Here is a 21,666-nt window from a genome sequence, read left to right on the forward strand (position 1 = left end):
AAGCACTTTGTGACTTGGGTAAATAATTTTTTTTTATTTTAGCCCGGAGCAAATTACTTGGTCCCATGCCAAGGAAGCTTTTCGAGCCACAATAAATGAAATAAGATCTCTTTTTTCTGGCAACTGTCTCTATTTAACTTTCTTGACAGAAAACGACCAGCATAGGTCGGTAAAATACCAGAATCACTTGGCATTCCCTAGATTCCAGTCCATAGAACTTGTCTTCCACAGCACCCGCAGACAATAATATTTTTTTCAAATCTTGTATTTTCAGTGATCTGACCATTGAAAACTCTGATTGCATTCCAAAGGATTGTTCTTAATAAGGATTTCACACAAGTGCGGCCAGCTCAGTTGTATTTGATATTTCTATCTAGTTTGCTTTTATGTATCATGGTTTTTAGCTGGGGCCTATCATTCTGAGTTGTGATATGTGAGCGAGCCATCATTTAAAGATGCTTTTAGATTGATGAATTTTATGACTTATATGTACTTTATGATTTTTTGTCGTTAAATCGCATAAAGCATTTGACTGACTACTCCACATCAGCATTTCAGTCCATAGTCGTTATGAGTCCAATTTTTCACTTTTTTCCTTTTAAATCATATACTCCAATCGGTTCATTCATTTTTGTTGAAACAAAATCCATCTGCAAAAGATACAAATTAAAACCAATAATGCTCAACCCCAACATGGTGCTCAGCGTCTGCAGCGGAAGAAGAGGCCTACTTCATCCAAGACTCCATCTTCGATTCCGAGCTGGAGATGGAACTTGCGTCCCATGAGGTTTCAGCCGGTCAAGGTGTCGTAAGTACCAAAGCCCCTTTGCCCCCAAAAAATCCCTCCACTAAACATAAGGCTTCTGGGCCACCACAGCCATCAGGCCATGGTAGGCCCTCTTACAGGTCCTGATACAGGGGATGGGAATGACACTCGTGGACAATCACCAGCAGGGTAAGTAACATCCATATATAACACTAGAGGATAAATGTACAACTAGACATATAATTGAATGGATCTAGTATTGTGGGATCTACTTGGGGGTAATTTACAGCGCCCATCAAAGAATATTTATAGCAAGGCAACCTCTCTTGGTGCCTATGTAAGTGACCATATCAGACCCAAACAGTTGTCAAGACGGAAGGTCCTGTGGGTGTCCTGCCAAAAAGAGAAATTGCCGCTTTCCAATACTCTCAGGAAACAAAGATTGCATAAGCTAAAACAAACACTTTTAGGGTCACTTAAGTGCTAGGGAACTGAGATAGCATGATCACTCAACATCATCAAGATAGCTACACTGACATGTCACTGTTTGAAACGGGACCTATGGTGCGCCAATCACAGCTCAAGAAACTGACCTGAAAAGGTTAGGACTCCATACGCCACAGTTTTGTTTAACCGCATGCGCGCTAGCGAAATTCCGCTCCTGTGCTGAGTTTTTTAAAACTGCACTTTACATGACGAGCTGGGCTCGTCATGAGCGTGCGAGGAGGCTACCTCATGACGAGCCCAGCTCGTCATGAGCGTCGAAGGGGTTAAAGTGTACAGGTGTAGCTAAAAGCACACTGGTGGGTGTGGGAGGGAAGGCCATTTAACACCCAAAGACAGCAGAGGACCCAATGTAACTGAGAGGAGTTGGCCTAACGGCTAAGGCGCTCGACCTCGGACCTGGGGATCTGGGTTCGAGCCTCGGTAACGACGCCAAAAACCTCCTGTGATTCTGGGCAAATCACTTAATCTCCCCGTGCCTAAAAAAAAAAAAAAAAAAATGAAAGTGTGTCCTAATGTAACGTAACTGGTGCTATGTAAAGCGCTCTGATACCTGATTCGGTTCGGGTCTAGTTCGCGCTATATAAAACTCTGCAAAAAAAAAAAACTGTTGCCAGAGCAGCAAAAACAAAGGGTCTGTCTCAGGGAAAGTAGAACCTGATATGGGTTAAGGTGGCCTGTGATTAGTGGGGGCCTCATATATTGTCTGGGACACGCTCTTGGGAAATGAATTTTTGTCTCTTTTCTTGTTATGGTTCCACATTTCAGCTTGTTAAAGCTGCTGGACTATGGAATAAAGCAGAATGTGTGCATGATCCTCACTTCTTGTCCTGATACAGCATTCGTCTTGAGTGTGTCAATATACTATAGAAGGCTCTGGCCTAGAAAACCTTGTAAGCTTGAAGGTATTGTTCCTTTCTAGAGTGCTCGTTTATATGTTATGTTCTTTACTTTTGCAGAAACAGGAGTTGTGCGCTGCCATATTGGAGTAATTTGTGTTTCTGGAAGTCCTAAGGGGATATTCTCTTTATTTTAGCAAGGGTACCAGTTACAAAATTGTAACTTAATGTGGTATTCCAAAACCCAATGGACTTCTCATTTAAGCTCATAGACCAATATAAATTCAAAACTGACATTGAGCTCTAAAAATTGTTAGTAAAACAAACTGCCTTTTAGTTTATATTGTTGCACCTAATGCCTTGAAGTGGGATTGCATAGGTTCAAGAGGATGATTATTTGCTAGACAACATTACTGGTCTTATTCATTGATGTCTAAATTATAGTACTAAGAGTATTTTAGCTTTTCATCAAAGTTGTTTAATTTTCAAAAAACCTGCTAAGTGATCTTTCACTTGAAAGCCAAATATTAAGGTATCACTATTCCTTCATTTCGTGATCATCAGTGCTTTAAATAACTATTTATTAAACTTTGTTTTTCCACTTTCACTTATTTGAAATTGTTTTCTTTCAGGGATCAAAATGTGAAGTTCAGGTGAAAAATGGAGGTTTATATGAAGGAGTTTTTAAAACCTACAGCCCTAAGGTATTATCCAAGTCTGCTTTTCTGTTACTGTTTTTTCCATGTGATCCATTCATACTGCATCTTGCTTACTTATGATGTGCCTGCTATACGCATGCTAAATAATTTGATTTGATTACCTTTTTCAGCTATCTTTTGAAAATGCCCATGACATTGATGTAATAGAATATTCTCTGCTGTCTTTGTAGTGAACAACATGTTTCCGAAATAGTAGGTTGTGAGCGTTTTTTTGTGAGTGAATACATATAAACTCTGCCTGTTTTTCTCATATTTTCAACTTCTGTGAATTTTGAGCAATTGCTGTATTGAGTCTGGAAAAGTATGTCCTAAAGGGTTGAATCTAAAATCTTTGTTGACTGTTACTACATAGATGATTTAATTTACAAGGAATCTGTCTAGCCTCACCCATTCTCTTACACAAGTTCTACACCACCTTAGGTTTCTTTTTCTAGCACTGATTGGTGTGGTGAAGAGTATCCGTGATGATAGTGGGGTGGAGAAATGTACTCTTGTTGAGAGGTTTTACTGGAGTGTGGTGGTGGCAAACTTTCTTAAATTACTTGGAGAGCTACTTCATTTGCTTGTGTTGTTCCTTTTGGGTTGGTGAGTAGGGTAGAAGTTCAAAAGTGATGGATGAGTAGATAGACCAGCCCACCTGACCTGGGTTGGCAGACCAGGTTGGTTGTATCTGGGCAGACATAGTTCAAGTGTTTCATTTGTTGTGTGTTTGGAGAGTGGTTTCAAAGGTGTCTTTCATGTGCTTTGCTGGGATTTTAAAGTCTGTAAAAGCTTTTCCTCGCACAGGTGATGGCTGTTGGTTATTTGGTGATGAAATTGCCATTAGGAGGACAATACATGTAATGGAAGGTGACTTTAATAAAAAATCTTTTTATTGTATCATGGTACAGGTAACAAACATAAGTCCAGTTATGTCTTATTAAAACTGAAAACCTGATGCTTACAGGTTGGGTGTGCGTCTTACAAGGATATAAACCACATTTTTTTACAATGCGGCAGGGTACCTGTGGGGTTGCTATGCACCTCTGCAGTCATCAGTCTCTTAGTGACACAAGGTGACTATGTTGATGACCAGAAGTGGCAGGAGCGGAGTTATGATTTGATGATTAGTTGATGGGCATGCCAATTGTTAGTTTGTTGAGGTGCATGCCACTTGTTGGTTTGTCTTCGTGTTGGATGATGATTTCTTGAAGGGCCATGATGTCAAGGATGTGGAAAACATTTTGATGAGTGCCAGATTTGTGTGATAAGAATGGCATCAAGATTGCGTGTGGTGTAAAGGACTGAGATGGACAACTGTAGCGTTGCTTTTAGCATGTGGTGCTATGAAAGATTGCCAAGGGAGGAAGTGCAGGGTATGTTTAGGTTGGATGGCATATGAATGGAACTGGGAGGGCTGTCTGCATAGATGTGTGATGGTGTGAGGAAATACTAGATGAAATGTTGGTTGTTCCTTGTAAGTATGTGGTGTAAGGTAACTTCCATCTGTTTTGAATTTTGCTCCTTTTCTGTGGCATATCTTATCTGAAAAATGGAGTGGATCACAGTTTGTAGGATCAGAATGCATCAAACGTTTAGACCGCACAATGTATTTTGAAGGTACAGAAAAGGAGTAGCTTCCCAGTTTTGATAAGGATAAGTATTTTGAACCCCCCTTAAAAGACTAGTGGAGATTTACCAGTCAACCCAGGGCCCACTGCGCCTGGTGCAACATCAAGGGTAGATCTTATTAAACATAGAAAATCAAGCAAGATTTCTACCCTATAGGACAGGTTCATTGTGTTACAACAGTGACCATTGAAGTGAAGCAGGTGACCTTAAGCTCAGAAAGGTAAATGGAATAATATGAAGCAGACTTCCTAGTAGTGGAGTTACATCTTTTATTCCAAGCCTCTCCTACCCAAAAAAACAACAACAAAAACACCACCCTTAAATGTTTTGGTGCACAGGGCAACAAGGTACTTTCACTTCTCTGCAAGAGTAGTAAGGAATAAATGTTTTAATTGAGACACTCCTAAAACAAATGTCTTGCAACCCCATTTTGGTTCATTTAGGTTCAGATTTTGTGATTACGCAAGATTCCTGAAGCAATTTAAATCTTAACAGGACCTATTATATGTGAGGAAAGTGCCCCCAGGCAAGCTATTCATACTAACAGCAGCTAGTATGATCTGTTGGTCACCAGGGTGGCAGTTGGTAAATAGAGCAAGAGACTAGAGACTAGAGGCTATAGGCAGACCATGTTCTACCAATGGAACTTATAACATAGTGTTAAGTAAATTAGGTTTCAGCAAGATGAAACAGATAAGTTACTTAAGCAGCTCACTATAGCCTTACAGGAGCAAATCCAAAACCGCTATTCAAAACTGAACAATAACTGAACTAACATTGGGTGGGCTCTATCTTGTCCCCTTTAGCAGAATCTCAAGGGACAACTAAAACCACATCAGAATATCAGCTGAACTTGTTCCAGGCTACTCAGTGCATTAGTCCATGCTCTAAGCAGACCATACAAAGAATGCCCTGAATTTGTACCACATCATATCCAGTTGAAAAAAATCTTCAAGGTCTGGGAAAGACCGAGCTTGGAATTGTTTGCAATGGATCAGAACCGGAAAGGTCGTTAGTATGCCAACAGGCAACCTCTGCCGGAATCTTAGGGATTTGCGTTTTCAATAGCCTGGGCAGGAATATTTGCTTACTCTTTTTTCCTCTTTGCCTTTAATCACAACAGTAATGCGCAGCATAAAGGAGCCATCCTGGGTGATATTAATAGCTCCTTAGTGGCCAAAGCAGTATTGTTCACAGAGTTCCTATTCATATCAGAACAACCAAGCATACAGATGCCAGGTCTTCCTAATCTTTGTTATCTCAACAAAGGGAAAGTTCTTCATCTAGACCCAACATCTCTACAATTATCAGCATGGCAGCTGAGCAAAATTAATTTTACTGCTTAGAAATTCCAGACGACTGTAGAAAATCCTAGCTAAAGCTAGAGCCATCTTTATAAGTAAATCCAATAGAGCCAGGTAGAAACATTTCTGTATTTGATGCACCCATCGAAATCTGCACCCATTCTCTTTGGTATCACAAAGTTTTACTGTACCTTTAAGACTAGTCCCATACAGGTTTTACTCATTCATCAGTGAGAGTCCATGCGGGAGCTATGCCAAAATACAGACTGGTGCAAAATCAACCTTCTCCATTAAAATTGTAAAATAATTCCTTACAGCACTGTCAGTGTTTCCACCATTCAAACCACTCCCAAGTCCTTGGCAACTTTATAAAGTAGTTTCTCAGCTTATTAAAAGTCTATTTGAAATTATACTAAAGTGCACATAAAATTTCTGTCATGGAAACTTACATTTGTATTACCATTAACATCTCCGAGAAGAGTGAGTGAAACTCAGGCCTTTACAGTAAAAGAACTGCTACAGCTCCATAAAAACTGTTTTATACCTTATGTGCCATTGGATTTTCATTTGAATGAACCTAGAATCCTTACAACTATCTGTAAAAAATCCTAACACTGCAGCAGAAAAGATCTTTCATACTCTAGACGTTAAGCAATTTCTGATACTTTACAACCAAATAAGTACATTCAGATATTCTTATAAATTGTTTAAAGCCTACGCTGCCCCTAGGAGAGAGCAGTCTTTATCAAAACAATCTACAGGTCTCTGGGTGTCTGCTACCATTATGTAGTGTCACTACAAGGCTGGTCATCCTTTAAAACCAAGAATCTCCGTGCATTCAGCCAGAAGTGTGTCAGCTTCAACAGCTTTGTTCGCTGGAGTGTCATTAACAGACATTTGTCGTGCAGCAACCTGGAATAACACGCACACATTCAATTGGCATTATTGCCTTGAGTCTGCAGTGGAAAGAGATGCTGAGGTTGAACAGGAGGTTCTGCGCCATCTATTTCACTAATGTGTGCGCTCTTTAAATTGCTTCCCACCTACTACATGCATGGCTACTCTTTTATATTACTGCTTGCTACTCTGATGCAAGCATGTGAATCTAAGAAAGATCAATTCCCTTCAGATGCTCACCTAATACTAATATTAATTCACGCTACTGCTCAACAAAATGAGGTTTTACGGTCTCTCAGTGTATGATCATGAGGCTGATTATCTCTGATTGGTTGAAGTTTGGGTCTTTTTAAGTGATGTGACCAGGTTACTAAATAGTCTGTTTTAGATCTGGGATTACATTAACTTAGAAGGGGCATGAGGGCACACTGAATCACATCCCAGCTGAGTTCGCCCCTTTGCATTATGGTGAATGCAGTTCACAATTAGCGCTTATTTGAATATCAGTAGTAATATTTCACCAAATCTGGTGACGGTAGTGCTGTTGATCTCTAGACATGTGTTTCTGAATTTTATTCTTCATCAGTAGAGCTAAACAAATTCTTATTCGGGGTTGCTGAGAATACTGCCACAGTCCTCTCGGGACTCAGTACCTCTCAAAGGCGCATCTCTAAAAGCTTGTCAACTCACTGGTTCAAGGGAGGAGCTACTAACTATTCTCCCCTTCTTTGAGCTAGGGGCCACCATAACCATGAGCTGGCGACTTTTCTTTTTTGGCCTCATTCGCCTTGGAAAGAAAAACAGACAGATAAATGTTCTCTGTGGTCCTCCTTAACAAAGCACCAGCCAGAGATCTTTGTTTTGAGCAAAGGATGGGTCACTTTACACACAATTTCTGCAACCGTGTTTAGTTCCGTTAGACACAGCCATCTGTGAAGCCAACATCAGAGTAGTGAAGTAATGCGGTATAAAGGCCTAATCATAGGACTGAATTCGATCAGAGGATTTAACCAATTTTCATAAGGAACCCAAAATTCATTCCTCTTACTTTCTGACACCCTATCTAACCGGATTGTATATTTAATAGATATCATCCAGTCCACCTTGGTCAGGGGAGTCGTCTTTATCCAGTTTTTACAAATATCTCTACGAGCAAGCAACATCAATAAAAAAACCAACATTCTCCTATTGATTGGAAAAGATTCATAAGATTCCGGGACCCGCAAAAAACAAGAATTTTGCTTACCTGAAGTGTCTCACCGAGTATCACAGACCTACAATTACTTGCTTCTCTCCAGAAACCTTGGTTCTCTAAACACTCCATGGAACATGTGAATGTCACCGCCATTTCCTGGCCACATTTTGGACGTTTCAGCGTGGGACCTTTCCCTAGTTTGGACAATCTAAGCGGAGTCCAATAAACCCCGTGAAGACAGAAAATGTGGTTCCTCCTTAAATTTGCGGCACACCCCGTGGAATATAGAATGTTACAAGCTACTGACCATAGGTCTTCCAACTGCATCCTTGGCAAGCTTTTGCCCCACAGGTCCATTGGTAGTCTAAAGTCGCCATCCGACAGGTCCAATGACGACTTTTCTTTGTTGGGGGTGGGGTTGACCCGCTGTTATGAGATACTTTGGAAATCAAGAGGATCGTTGGAGACTCAAGGAGCGTGGACCGGCTTGAGATCATTTCTTTGTTACACTGTTGCATGCGGGCCACGGGTCAAATAAAACACCCTCTTCGTCAGCATCCTCCATTGCGCTACTCAGAGTGGACTTTGTCACAGACTGCCTCAGCATTAATAATTTTGCTGTTCAACACGACATTAGCAGATTCTACTGGCTTGGAGCTTTCCTCCAGGCGCTTGAGCAAGTTTCTGCTTGCTCATGTCAATATCTCCTTAATAGTCGAGAGCAAACCAAGTCTCTTATCTTGGGTCCTGGGACAGAGTTTCAAAAATCAAAGAGGCTGAGCCCAGCCCATCCTCAGTTGGTCGCAGATGGGCATACGTCCAGTGCTGTGGGAATGCCTGGCAGGAGAACCCAGTGAGAAATGCTGGCTGCTGGAGTCCCCGAAGCACCGACAACACCAATGATGACAGGGAACGCAATGGGCTGTCATGGAGGTCTGCCTGCGTCCAGCGCTGCGGCAGGCCTTCCCTCTGATATGCACCTCACACACGGTCAAAAATCACTGCCGATCGCCTCCTGGTGGGAGCGCGCAGTGAGGAAAGCTGGATGCTGGAGTTCCTGAAGCACCGGCAACAACAATTATGACAGGGCAGGCAACGGGCTGTAATGGAGGTCTGCCTGCGTGGATGCAAAATTATTTATTTATTCTCCTTTTTTGATTTGAAAAAGTAAATCCAGTTGACTAAATTAACAAACAAAAAGTTTGACTGAAAGCACTACTGAACTACCCCTTTTAGGTCTCTGCTCTCAACAGGGTGCATGCGCTGTCTCGAACTGAGACATGTATCTACTTGAGGGCTTACAGCCCCCCCATAGGCTTTCCATTTGCTGGCACCATCATCTCTCCATTTTTTGTTCTCCCCATTTGCGAAGGTCATGCATACGTCTTGTTTTTTCCGGTGTTTAGCCCTCCCCGACACACATCACCCATCTACTTTTAAACCTACTCAAAGGCCATTATTATCCATTCTTTCTGGACTACTTTATAAATAGGTTGACTTGTCCCAGGAAATAAACACAGTCATAGAGAGCAATGTGAGCACCGCACTATAATACACACAAACAAGAGAATAAGAATCTTTGGGTAAAAACACTACCATATAGTACACTTGGGATATCATATTACTCTAGGTAAAATACTCCACTAGCATATGAGCACAATATGTTTGTGTTCCGAATTCGCGGACTAATTACACTGGAGTGTTTTGAATCCACGGACTACTGCATGCTGAGCGTGCAGGTGTACAGATCGTGAAGCCTAGTGAAAACATGGCTACCTACCCAAAGGCGACTAGTGGTGCTGCAAGCTCCTCTGGATCCACTAGCTTTGGGAGTAAGAATAATGTGTAAAATGTTTTGTACGAACCCTTAAACTTTTTAAACCTTTCACTCCGCGTTCTTCTACGTATGCTATTGCTGCGAGGCGGTCATAAAATAAAGGATAGTGCCATGAAAACTCGTTAAATAACGTTATGAGACGCTTTTATTGCCCGACTAAATAGACAACATTACATCAACCTCAGTCAAATAAAAGCCTGATTCAGCCTCGCCAGGATTCTTATCTGTGACTTTGAACTCGCACACAGATGAGTGCTGCAGTCCATTCACTGAATGGTCATACCAGTTCACTTACAAATTACAAAACCGTTTAATTATCATACCTGAAGGTCTAAATCTATGAGACAAGAAAGCATGGGCACCGGTGCTCCAGGCTTTTCTCCTCTATGTTATGTTATTTAAATTTGTAAGGCACACAGCTAACCCAGGTAGGAAGGAAAAGAAATAGTGAGTTACTGATTAAATCGCCATGTTTTTACTCTTCTACGGAAACTTCCAAAAACGGTTTCCTCGCCTATAGAGATAGGAAGAGAATACCATAAGGAGAGACCCAGAAAGAAAAAGGACCTGCCGCCCTTCCTTGTAAGTTTGATTCTGGGGGTAACAAACTTGAACTGTCCAGCAGAACGCAGAAGACGAGGAGGTGTATAAAGTTGGATTAACGATTGCAAGTAATGTGGGGCTGTTCCAGATTTGATTTTAAACATAAAGCACAAGGCTTTAAATTTAACACGATTCTCCACTTTAAGCCAGTGAAGGTTGCGAAGAGAGTCTGTAGCTGACACCGTCCTTGGGACCTGACACTTTTGCACCACCTGCAGCCGACATACTATTGTTTTGTTAGGTCCAGTTCCCCGCAAGGGCACTCTGTTTAGAAATGTCATTACGCCGTACATTGGTTCCGGTCTTCCATATAGGGATTCATAATATTGCCCTAAAGCTGCATTTATCTCACCAGGGGCATAAAGTTGTATATCATCTCTCTAACAGACCTGGGTATAAGGTGTCCCCCGGGACTCTGGCTGAATAAGCCTTGCATGTAGTTTACCAAGTCTACCCTCTTCATGTGCCCTAGCCATGTATGCTTTGTAGTTGTGGTGTTATAAAGATCCCTGGCCTCACTAAGCCTAGACTGTATGTTCATCTGCCCCCAATACATTATTTAAATCAGGCAGCTTAACATCCAGGTCACCCCCACTGACTGAGCCATGCAGTGTCCCTTCACCACTACCTTGAATGACTCCCATTCAACTGCTACGGACGAGGCAGCACCTTGATTATGAGCAAAATAATCTGTAATGATGTTCACCAATGTGTTTCTAAAGCATGCATCGTTAAGTGATGGGGTAAATCTCCATGTCTGAATCTCTAGATAGTCTCTGATAGATCGAAGCTTCAGGAGGAGCAGACTGTGGTCAGACACCGTATGGCCCAGGTCCAAGCTTCAGGAGGAGCAGACTGTGGTCAGACACCGTACGGCCCAGTTACTCAGTGTGCGTCACCCTTTGGCTAAACCTGGGGGAGCAAATAAACCTATCCAACCAGGTATGTAGGTGATGTATGTGAGAGTAGTAGAAGTCCCGGTCTAGCCCGCAGTGCACCCTCCAGATGTCTGCCACATCCCAGCGCTCCATCCAATTCCTGAAGCCCTCCAAGATTCTATGTGCAAGTGCCCCTTGCAAAGGGGTTGGGTGAAGCAGTCCAGTACAACGTCCACCACGCAGTTATAATCTCCCCCACTAGGAAATTATTAGCAGCCATTGAGGCCAGTTGGGTGGATAAAGTTTGTAAAAACTCCATCTGGTCTTGGTATAGGGCGTAGATAATTTCCAACGTAATGGCTTAGTCAAGCAGTCTACCTCTCAATGAGACATAACGCCCTTCTTTGTCGATCACAGCATGTGTGTGCTCAAAAGGTGTTCCTGCCCTAATCTATATAAGTGCACCCCTGGCGAACATTGAGTATGTGGTCACAAAGCTTCTGATTTAATTTATACTGCTTGTTGTTTTCCCTCATAAATAATGTTAAAGCTGTGATCTGCAGCCTGGTTTAACAGCATTTTGTTTTGCCAGTGTGGTTGCTCAATGGTAAACATTTGATGCGATTTGTGTTTACCCCAGTATATGTTGCAGTGTTAACTGATGGTTCCAATTAATTAGTGTAGAAAAACAAACATTAACACAATGAAAGGACAAAGGCATCCCTAATCATGAACACATCTTGTTTTTTTGCATGGTTTATTATAAGATGAGGAAGAAATGGATCCGCCCACAATTTAAAAGACTGGGATTTACGAGACATTAAGAAGCTTTAAGAGTAATGAAAAGAGACACCATGCTTTACATAATCTTTGCCCTGAGCAAATATTTGCTAGTGGTAGGATTTGCACGTGGCAAAGTGGGCTTTAAATTTTAATGACACTGCAATGGAGGACCAAATCCCCATCAAAGAACCAAGTACTGTATGTTGTTTATTATCATGATAATAAGTTTGAGGCATGTGGACTGCTGAATTCATATCTTAGCATAGATCGCTGTGTCCGGATGTTTACACCTTGTTGTCTTGGAAGAGTCTTCGAAGTATCACGAGATAGGTGACTCCTCCCCTGGACTACAGTGCGCATGGGCATCTTCTCCATCTTCAGATTGTTTTTTTCCGCCATTGGGTTCGTATGCACTCGACAGCTACAACTTCGGGACCGAAGTTTTCCAACTTTCTAACGCTAAAACCTTCTACATTCGACGGTATAGTTTCCGCTCGGTATCCCTCGACTCAACAAAACTTCCATTTCTCTTTGGTCGTCGTTGCGGGCCGTTGGGCCTTTTCGATGCCACGTGGACCTCCTGCTGATGGAAAGGACCCCGTTTAAAAAATGCCTAGAGTGTGGAGCCAAATTTCCACACAGCGACAAGCATAGAGTATGCAATAGGTGCCTATCTCTGGAGCACAACGAAGAATACAGTCCTGCTTGTGCTCTGTTCCGGTCCAAAAAGACTATCCGGAACCGAAGAGCTGCTAGTCTAGAAATGCAGCGGCAGGCACCAGAACCGAAAAACATTTTCGACGATGAACATGAACTCCCAGAGGCGGAGGGCTCTTAAGATCTCGAAATAGTCACCGTAGAGGACCAGTCAGACTCCGATGACCAGATCACACCAGGGCAAACCGGGAGTACCAAAGCCCCTTCCCCGCCTCCACCTCCACACAAGGCTCCGGTCAAAGCATCGCCTAAAAGCCTTAGCCGCGACCGAAATACCGCTTCAGAAGCCCCGCCTTCCGGCTCGGCACCGAAGACCACACCCAAGCCTTCCGGTACCCCGATACCTAGCAAAGCCACTCAACCCAAAAAGGTCGTCGACCCCAGTAAGGCCGTCGATCCGAACACTGGCGTCGAGCCAAAAAAGGTCATCGAGCCAAAAAAGGTCATAGAACCGAAGAAGGTCGCTGAGCCGAAGAAGGTCGCCGAGCCGAAGAAGGTCGCCGAGCCGAAGAAGGTCGCCGAGCCGAAGAAGGTCGCCGAGCCGAAGAAGGTCGCCGAGCCGAAGAAGGTCGCCGAGCCGAAGAAGGTCGCCGAGCCGAAGAAGGTCGCCGAGCCGAAACAGGTCGCCGAGCCGAAACAGGTCGCCGAGCCGAAACAGGTCGCCGAGCCGAAACAGGTCGCCGAGCCGAAACAGGTCGCCGAGCCGAAACAGGTCGCCGAGCCGAAACAGGCCGTCGCGCCGAAACAGGCCGTCGCGCCGAAACAGGCCGTCGCGCCGAAACAGGCCGTCGAGCTGAAACAGGCCGTCGAGCCGAAACAGGCCGTCGAGCCAAAAAAGGCAGTCGAGTTAGAGAAGGCTTCACATCATAAAGACGTCTAGCCTAAAGAGACACTCGACCCGAAAAAATCCGTCCAGCTGAAAAAGACAAAATCTTTCGCACCACAGCCATGGACAGAGGAGGAAGAACTCTTTCACCCAGATCCACAACAAAGACTGTATATAGACCCTGAGACAGGACATATAGTCTACAATAAAAACAAAAGAAGACTGGACATTGAAGCCCCTTCTCCTGTTCCTCCTGAGAAAAAGGACTTTGGCACATCTCCTTCAAGACCTTACACACCTCCTTCTTTCACTCCCAACATGCCTTATGTTCCAATTCTCCTTCACTTGTAGATTATGATCAGGAAGAAGACATGGGGGAAGATCCTCAGGATGATTTTATACCACCTGGCGATCCGGGGAACCCAGATGATACATGGAGTGACCATAATGATCCTGATGACAGATTATACACAACCCATACCCGATCCCACTCCATACCCCACAAAGCCATCTCCTACTGACGACACTGTCGCTTTTAACCAACTAGTGGACAGAGCAGCTCAGTATCATGGTGTACACATGCACACTGACCTTATAGTGGAGGATTTCCTATTTAACACCTTCCCAACATCAGAGAAGAGTGTACGTGTACTCCCTATGCTAAAAGGGGTACTAAAGCACGCACAAGACATCTTTAAAGACCCAGCCAGGGCGCGTGTTCTCAATCCAAGGATTGAAAAAAGAATATAAACCGGCCCCTACAGACCCCTCATATATCAGGTCTCAGCTACTACTAGACTCCCTAGTTGTGTCTAGGAAAAGAGCAAACTCACAAACGGGTGATGCTCCCCCTCCTGACAAGGAGTCAAAATTTTTAGACGCATCAGGGAAAGGAGTGGCCTCTCAGGCAGCAAATACCTGGAGGATTGCCAATACACAAGCTCTCCTAGCACGCTATGACAGAGCACATTATGACGAACTGGAGGGATTATTACAACACTTAACAGAACCCTATAAGGCAAAAGCAAACGACCTAATACAAGAAGGGAAATTCATCACTAACGCATCCATGAAATGCACCCTTGATGTAGCTGATACAGCCGCTAGGTCTGTCAACACTAGTGTACTGCTACGCCGGCATGCCTGGCTTCGCATTTCAGGTTTTAAAAATGAAGTGCAATCTACCATACTCAATCAACCTATTAACCAAGATTTCTTATTTGGCCATGCTTAGAAAAGATGAAAAAAGATACTGACACTGCTAAGTCCATGGGTGCACTTCAATTTCAACAGTCTAGGAGCTCTTTTCGTCGCTCATCCTTTCAAGGCTCAGGCAGAGGCAACACATCACAAACATCTTCATCATTCAAAAGCACTACACAAGGCACCTTTAATAGAGGCTCCAATAGAGGAGGTTATAGAGGAAACAATAACCAGGGCAGAGGATGTGGTAATAACACCCGCGCCTCCACCGCCACCAAACAGTGACTTTCTCTCACTCCCTCCAGACCACTTAACACCAGTCGGAGGAATATTAACACAATTCCTACCAGTCTGGAATGCCATTACTACAGACAGGTGGGTGAGACAAATTATCCAGTATGGTTACTGCCTGGAACTCTCTTCTACTCCACCCAACATACCACCCAAGCACCGTCCAATGTCCAAAGAACACATCATGCTGTTACAACAGGAGGTGAAATCAATGCTAGAAAAAGGTGCCATAGAGCCAGTCCCATTAGATCATCAAGGGACAGGGGTATACTCTCTATACTTCATTATATTATTGGACCTCAGACCTTTGAACCAATATATTCACTCAGATCATTTCCATATGATCACTCTACAACTGGTACTCCCACTACTCCAGCAAGGTGACTTCTTTGCAACATTAGACCTCAAGGATGCATACTTTCACATACCCATACATCCAGCTCACAGGAAATTCCTCCGGTTCACAATAGAAGGTCAGCACTATCAATTCAAAGTCCTCCCCTTCGGGGTAACCACCACAAAATGCCTAGCAGTAGTGGCAGCACATCTCAGAAGGCAACACATCCATGTGTTCCCCTACCTCGACGATTGGCTCATAAAAGCCAACTCGCATGTACAGTGTGCCAGCCATACCTCTCAGACAATCCAGCTACTGCACAATCTAGGATTTTCAATAAATTACCCAAAATCACATCTGCAACCCTCCCACATAAAGCAATATCTGGGAGAAACGATAGACACCTCAGTAGCAAAGGCATATCCAAACCCTGGCAGGATATCTCTCATTCAAAAATTTCAGCCACAACACTCCCTGCCAGCTCGAGTGTTCATGCAGCTCATAGGTATGATGGCCTCCTGCATATTCATCGTCTCTCATACTCAGCATCAAATGCGTCCTTTACAAGAATGCCTAGCACTCCAGTGGAACCAAGCTCAAGGACAACTAAAAGACCTAGTGTTGGTAGACAGTCGCACTTGCTGCTCTCTGCAGTGGTGGAACCCACAAAACCATTCCAAAGGGCGACTGTTCCAAGAGCCGGTTTCACAGGTAGTATTAACAGCGGACGCATCACTGACAGGTTGGGGAGCCCATCTCCTTCAATATACAGTCCAAGGTCTCTGGACAGTCAAACAAAAGACTCTACATATAAACCACTTAGAGTTACTACCAGTATTCCTAGCAATGAGAGCTTTTCAAAAATACTTGCGCAACAAGTTTCTTAATCTGGACGGACAACATGACAGCCATGTACTACATCCAAAAACAGGGGGGCACACACTCTCTGCAACTATCTCACGTAGCACAGAGCATATGGAGGTGGGTGATTCCTCAGAGCATTTATCTCCTGGCAGAACACCTACCAGGTATAGACAACCAGATAGCAGACTTACTAAGCCGACACAGTCAGCAAATACACGAATGGGAGATTCATCCTCAAGTTCTCCAACCATTCTTCCAGAAGTGGGGACATCCAGACATAGATCTGTTTGCCACAAACGAAAACTCAAAATGCCCGTCCTTCGCTGCCATGTTCCCACACCCGTTGTCACAAGGCAATGCGATATGGATGAACTGGTCAGGCAGATTTGCGTACGCTTTTCCACCAACCCCAATGATTCCATTAGTGGCACGCAAGCTAAGGCAACAGTCACTCATAATGATCCTGGTTGCTCCCACATGGGCAAGACAAACATGGTACACAACGCTCCTAGAACTCTCAGTAGTTCCTCACCAAAGACTGTGCCTCTCGCCACAACTGCTAACGCAGAAACATGGAGAAATCAGGCACCCAGATCCCAATCAGATGAACCTAGCGATCTGGCTCCTGAAGTATAGCAGCATATCTTCAGAACAGACAACACGTGTCCCTATTCAGAATCCCACCTATCAAAGCTTTTTTGGAAGGACTTAAAAGAATTATCCCTCCAAAGCATCCACCCTCTCCAGTCTGGAACTTAAACATAGTACTTACCAGACTCATGGGACCTCCCTTCGAACCACTCCATTCATGTGAACTACAATTCTTAACATGGAAGGTGGCATTTTTAATTGCTATTACCTCCCTCAGGCGAGTGAGTGAGCTACAGGCACTTACCATTCAGGAACCTTTCATGCAAATTCACCACAATAAAGAATGCTTCGTACAAACCCTAAATTTATGCCAAAAGTTATATCCACTTTCCACATCAATCAGTCCATAGAATTGCCAGTTTTCTTTCAAAACCCGCAATCTGTGGCTGAAAGAGCCCTACACACACACTAGAAGTTAGAAGAGCTCTCTTATATTACGTTGACAGAACAAAATCATTCAGGAAGACAAAGCAACTATTTGTCGCTTTTTCACCACAACATAAGGGTAATCCCATTTCCAAAGCAGGAATAGCCAGATGGATAGTTAAGTGCATTCAAATATGCTATCAAAAAGCAAAGCGCACTTTAACAGTTCCCCCTAAAGTACACTCAACGTGTAAAATGGGGGCATCCATGGCTTTCCTAGGAAATATTTCCTTAGAAGACATATGTAGGACAGCTACATGGTCTACCATACACACTTTCACAAAGCACTACTGTGTTGACGTGCAAGCCAAACAACAAGCTGCTGTAGGCCAGGCTGTCCTTAAAACTCTATTTCAAACCACTGCAGCTGATACAGGCGACCACCGCTAGAGGAGAAACTGCTATACAGTCTATGCTAAGATATGAATTCAGCAGCCCACATGCCTCGAACGGCAAATGCTACTTACCAGTATGCATCTGTTCTTGGCATGTAGGGCTGCTGACATTCATATACCCGCCCTCCTCCCCGGTGCCTGTCACAGCTGCATGGTTACCTTCATTACATACATTTACATGGTCATCTCTTACTTTCCTATACTCCATCTTTGCCACAATGGCGAAAAACAATCTGAAGATGCCCATACGCACTGTAGTCCAGGGGAGGAGGCACCTATTTTGTGATACTTCGAAGACTCTTCCAAGACAACAAGGTGCAAACATCCGGACCCAACACTAGGCGGCGATCTATGCTAAGATATGAATGTCAGCAGCCCTACATGCCAAGAACAGATGCATACTGGTAAGTAGCATTTGCCTTATCTATGTACATATTTTATATGTTTAAGAAAAGTAATTCATGAAATGTCATTTTAAAAAACACTTGTAATGGTTTTTAACAGCAATAAAAGTTATATTTAATCATTAACTTTCTTTGATTTTAGTGCGATTTGGTGCTTGATGCAGCTCATAAAAAAACTACAGAATCCGGTGTGGGTCCAAAACGAGAAGATATTGTAGAGAGTATTCTTTTCAAGTCTTCTGATTTTGTTGTTGTGCACTTTAAAGACATGGATGTCAGTTATGCAAAAAGAGGTATGTTGTTTTCCATTATTTAAACATTTGTTCCTTAAACCATTCACACAAATAGTTTATATTATTTCCCACGTGAATTTAAGCAATGCTAATATATTCTATACAGTGATTTTGGTGGCAAATCGGGGAGAGACATTGTTACTCATTTCTGTTTCTGCTTTTTGCAGTTATACTTCATGTTGTGTAAACATACCTTTAATATTTCTTTTTATTAATGTAAGAGGCTCAATCCATGGTACATAAGTCACCTAGCACAAGAGCCAAATTGGTACCTGTGCAGTTTGTACAATAAATCGACACTAGGTTAGCAATACAGTGACCACTTGACAATAAATTCCAAGATCACTAAATAATGACTACATCAGCATTGTGAAAGTGGACACATTGACTCACATTCAGGGAAGCACTGTCACAGGGACAAGTGAGAATATATACATTTTGCCATGAAAGAACACTAAGCCTATAAGGCAGAGACAGTTATAGGGGATGTGTATCAATCGATCAAAGCTTTTTTAGATTATCATTAAATCATAAAATCACATACAAAAAACAGATAAAATATACAAGTAAAGGTTTATAGAAGCACATTTATTATAGTGTGGCATACTGAGGAAAGGTAATGTTAGGCTGTCGCACATTGTTTTTTAAAAAGCACCCCACTGCATAGCAAATCACTGGATTACACAGCATTCGCAAGAAATGTTAAGCAGGTTTATACTTCTAAAACAGATATGCCTTAAGAGCAGTAAGAAGATATTGCCGTTTGATAGATTCATAATACTTGTAAACAGCAACAAAATGAAGGGGGATGTTTCGTCGCACAGGCAAATTAAAATAGATGCTGATTTGAATTGACCCATTGGGAAGCAAGGGTAGCTCCTCATAATGCCCAGGTAAAATTTTGTTAGAAGTGACTTATCCCAAACGTTTTACCCATGATCAAGAAAGGTTCCATGCCCTCAGATGTCGGGATGATGGCATAATCATGCATGGTAGATTTCGCCTTGTCCCTCCCATCTCTGTTAGCATTGTAGAACATTAGAAATAGCCCATATGTTATCCCTCTTAGTTGAGAAGGGGATCAATATCCATCTGGTAGACCAGTGGCTTTAATTCTAAACATAATACACTAAAGGACCCTGACAAAAGGGGAATAATACCACCTTCCTCTAATAAATCAGAGAAAAAAGTCTCTCTATAACTCTAGAAACTTAATTTTAAAAAGGAATTGAGATTGCCAACATGGGAATAGTTAACTCGCATAGCCTAGTCAGATATTTGTAAATATTTATTTAAGTCAACATAAAATCTTTTTTTTTTTTTTGCATGTAATATAATAACAGTCTGTTTTCAACAAATACATAATTTTCTTTACAGAAAACAAATAGCAATAAATGCAATTGTGAATTTGCCCCTACAATAACTCATGAATCCTTAAGAGAACAAAGACAGAACTAAAAAAGCATTCCGGTCAATCTATTTGACTCGTATGCTTCAGTCACACACATTCAACTAACATACTCAAAATACAGACAAGTTAAAATCGGGAACAATAAGCTCTTGCGCTGAGAGCTGAGCTATTGCTCCATTGGGCTCTGGGGTGGTATTAACTTGCGGGCGACCACTTTTTTTTTAATGCTGAAGTGTGCTGGAAACAGAGATTTCAATAGAATGAAAACAAATCAAGACTTTACTTGGTGATGCACAAATTATACGTATTCACAGAAACCTGATTTCAACACACTATCAATGGAGTGCTATACACTATATAGATTTATCAGTAAACCTTTGTCTGTGCAATGTTAGTGCCTATTTCAATGGAAAATTTGCTGTCCGTAAATGACAGTGTGCTACCACACAAAGCTTGAGTTATATTAAAAAAAGTACCCCTCTTGTTGATTAAAGGTAGGTGGGTTATGAAAGTTTGTCATTCTGAAAAGTGGATTGTGGATTCTAAAAGGTTTGGAAACCACTGCTCTAAGATCATTCGTGGTGCGCGAGAGCAAAACTGCATCGTCTACATAGAGTTAGGGCTTCAATGGTTAGTTTGAATCTTTGGCAAGTCTTTACCATTTGAGATTAAAAATTTATTCAAGTCGATAATATATAAAAGAAACCGAATTGGGGCCACACCACAGCCTTGACCAACCCCACAGACTAAGCCAAGAGGCTCAGTGCATTGTCCCTCAGTCACGGTGATAGTGGATGCTTCTACTGTAGGTTAGAAATGGCATCTGGACCAGGTAAAAATCGTTAACTTCTGGCATCAGATGGATCCACAAAATCAAATTAATTGTTTGAAGCTATGCTCCATCCACTTTATGAACGCTTTCCTTCCAGCAAGAAAATGTCAAATTAGGTGCTGATAGAAAAAACGAATGTCTTATGGAACTGCAGTAAAAAGAGTGATGTGGGCGTTCATGCCTTATGTCTGGAGGCTCTGAGGCTACATCATTGGTTGGAAATCAGTTGCATCTCCTTGATGGCAATTCACTTGATGGAATCCCTCAACATAAGAGTAGAGTAGACAAACTGCGCAGGTGTCATCATCACTGATCTTGAGTGGCATCTACACCCAGAAGTAGTGCAGGGTATCCTCGCCCCATGATGCACACCTTTAGTAGATGTCTTTGCTATTTCCAAAATCACTTGATTTTCCATGATTCTGCACAGTGGCGGCTGGTGACATTTGAATGTGGTGAGGCGTTCTAAGGACAAGGTCCGCCTTTCTTCCGAAAGTAGTGTCATCCTTTCATGTGTAGCTATCCATCAGCCTGTAGACTTACTTCTCCCCACTGCATCCCTCTTAGGGCAATAAGGGCTACACTGGTTGGATCAAAAAAACAATATGAAAGAGAGGGTCTCAGGGGAAAATTCTATACAGACCAGCTTGCATCCTATCCCCCAATCTAAGTAGCAAAAAAACACACAAGGGATGCTAAGGGTCTAAAGATTATATTCACTCAATAAGTAGTGTGGATAGATGATGAATGTTAGAAAGGAGAGAGAACTACGTGAGAAAGTGTAAAAAGATCTAAAAAGATACCCATCAGCCCACCTATCGGCGGAATCTCATCCTCTGGGTTTTTGTTGAAAACTGGTATCTGCTAGGTACCTCTCTGATATGTAGAGGAATACTAGCCTCAGATCCACCAGTGAGAGAGAGCCAACAGGATACGTTGAGAGGGTTGAGGGGAAAGAAGGTTGCAGTGCAGGAAAAAGTTGTGGGGTAGTGAAGGTGGTGAATTAAAATTGCCTAGTATGATGTCGAAGTCATTACTTTATTGGAAAGAGACCATCATAGTGGCAAAGTTAAAAGCAGT

The 21,666-nt window shown here is 42.6% G+C and overlaps 1 protein-coding gene across 19 annotated transcripts in view; it reads left to right on the forward strand.

The window, feature by feature from the left end:
- The window catches only part of ATXN2 (ataxin 2), a 1,876,777-nt gene that overhangs the window by 193,114 nt on the left and 1,661,997 nt on the right, over nt 1–21,666 (forward strand). For all 19 annotated transcript variants that reach the window (XM_078667457.1, XM_078667461.1, XM_078667458.1 and 16 more), the window contains 2 exons: nt 2,742–2,813; nt 18,193–18,343. In XM_078667457.1, coding sequence (XP_078523583.1) covers nt 2,742–2,813; nt 18,193–18,343 — 223 coding nt within the window. The remainder of the gene's footprint in view (nt 1–2,741; nt 2,814–18,192; nt 18,344–21,666) is intronic.

This window comes from Lissotriton helveticus, chromosome 11, assembly GCF_964261635.1.
Source record: "Lissotriton helveticus chromosome 11, aLisHel1.1, whole genome shotgun sequence".
Lineage (NCBI taxonomy): Eukaryota > Metazoa > Chordata > Amphibia > Caudata > Salamandridae > Lissotriton > Lissotriton helveticus.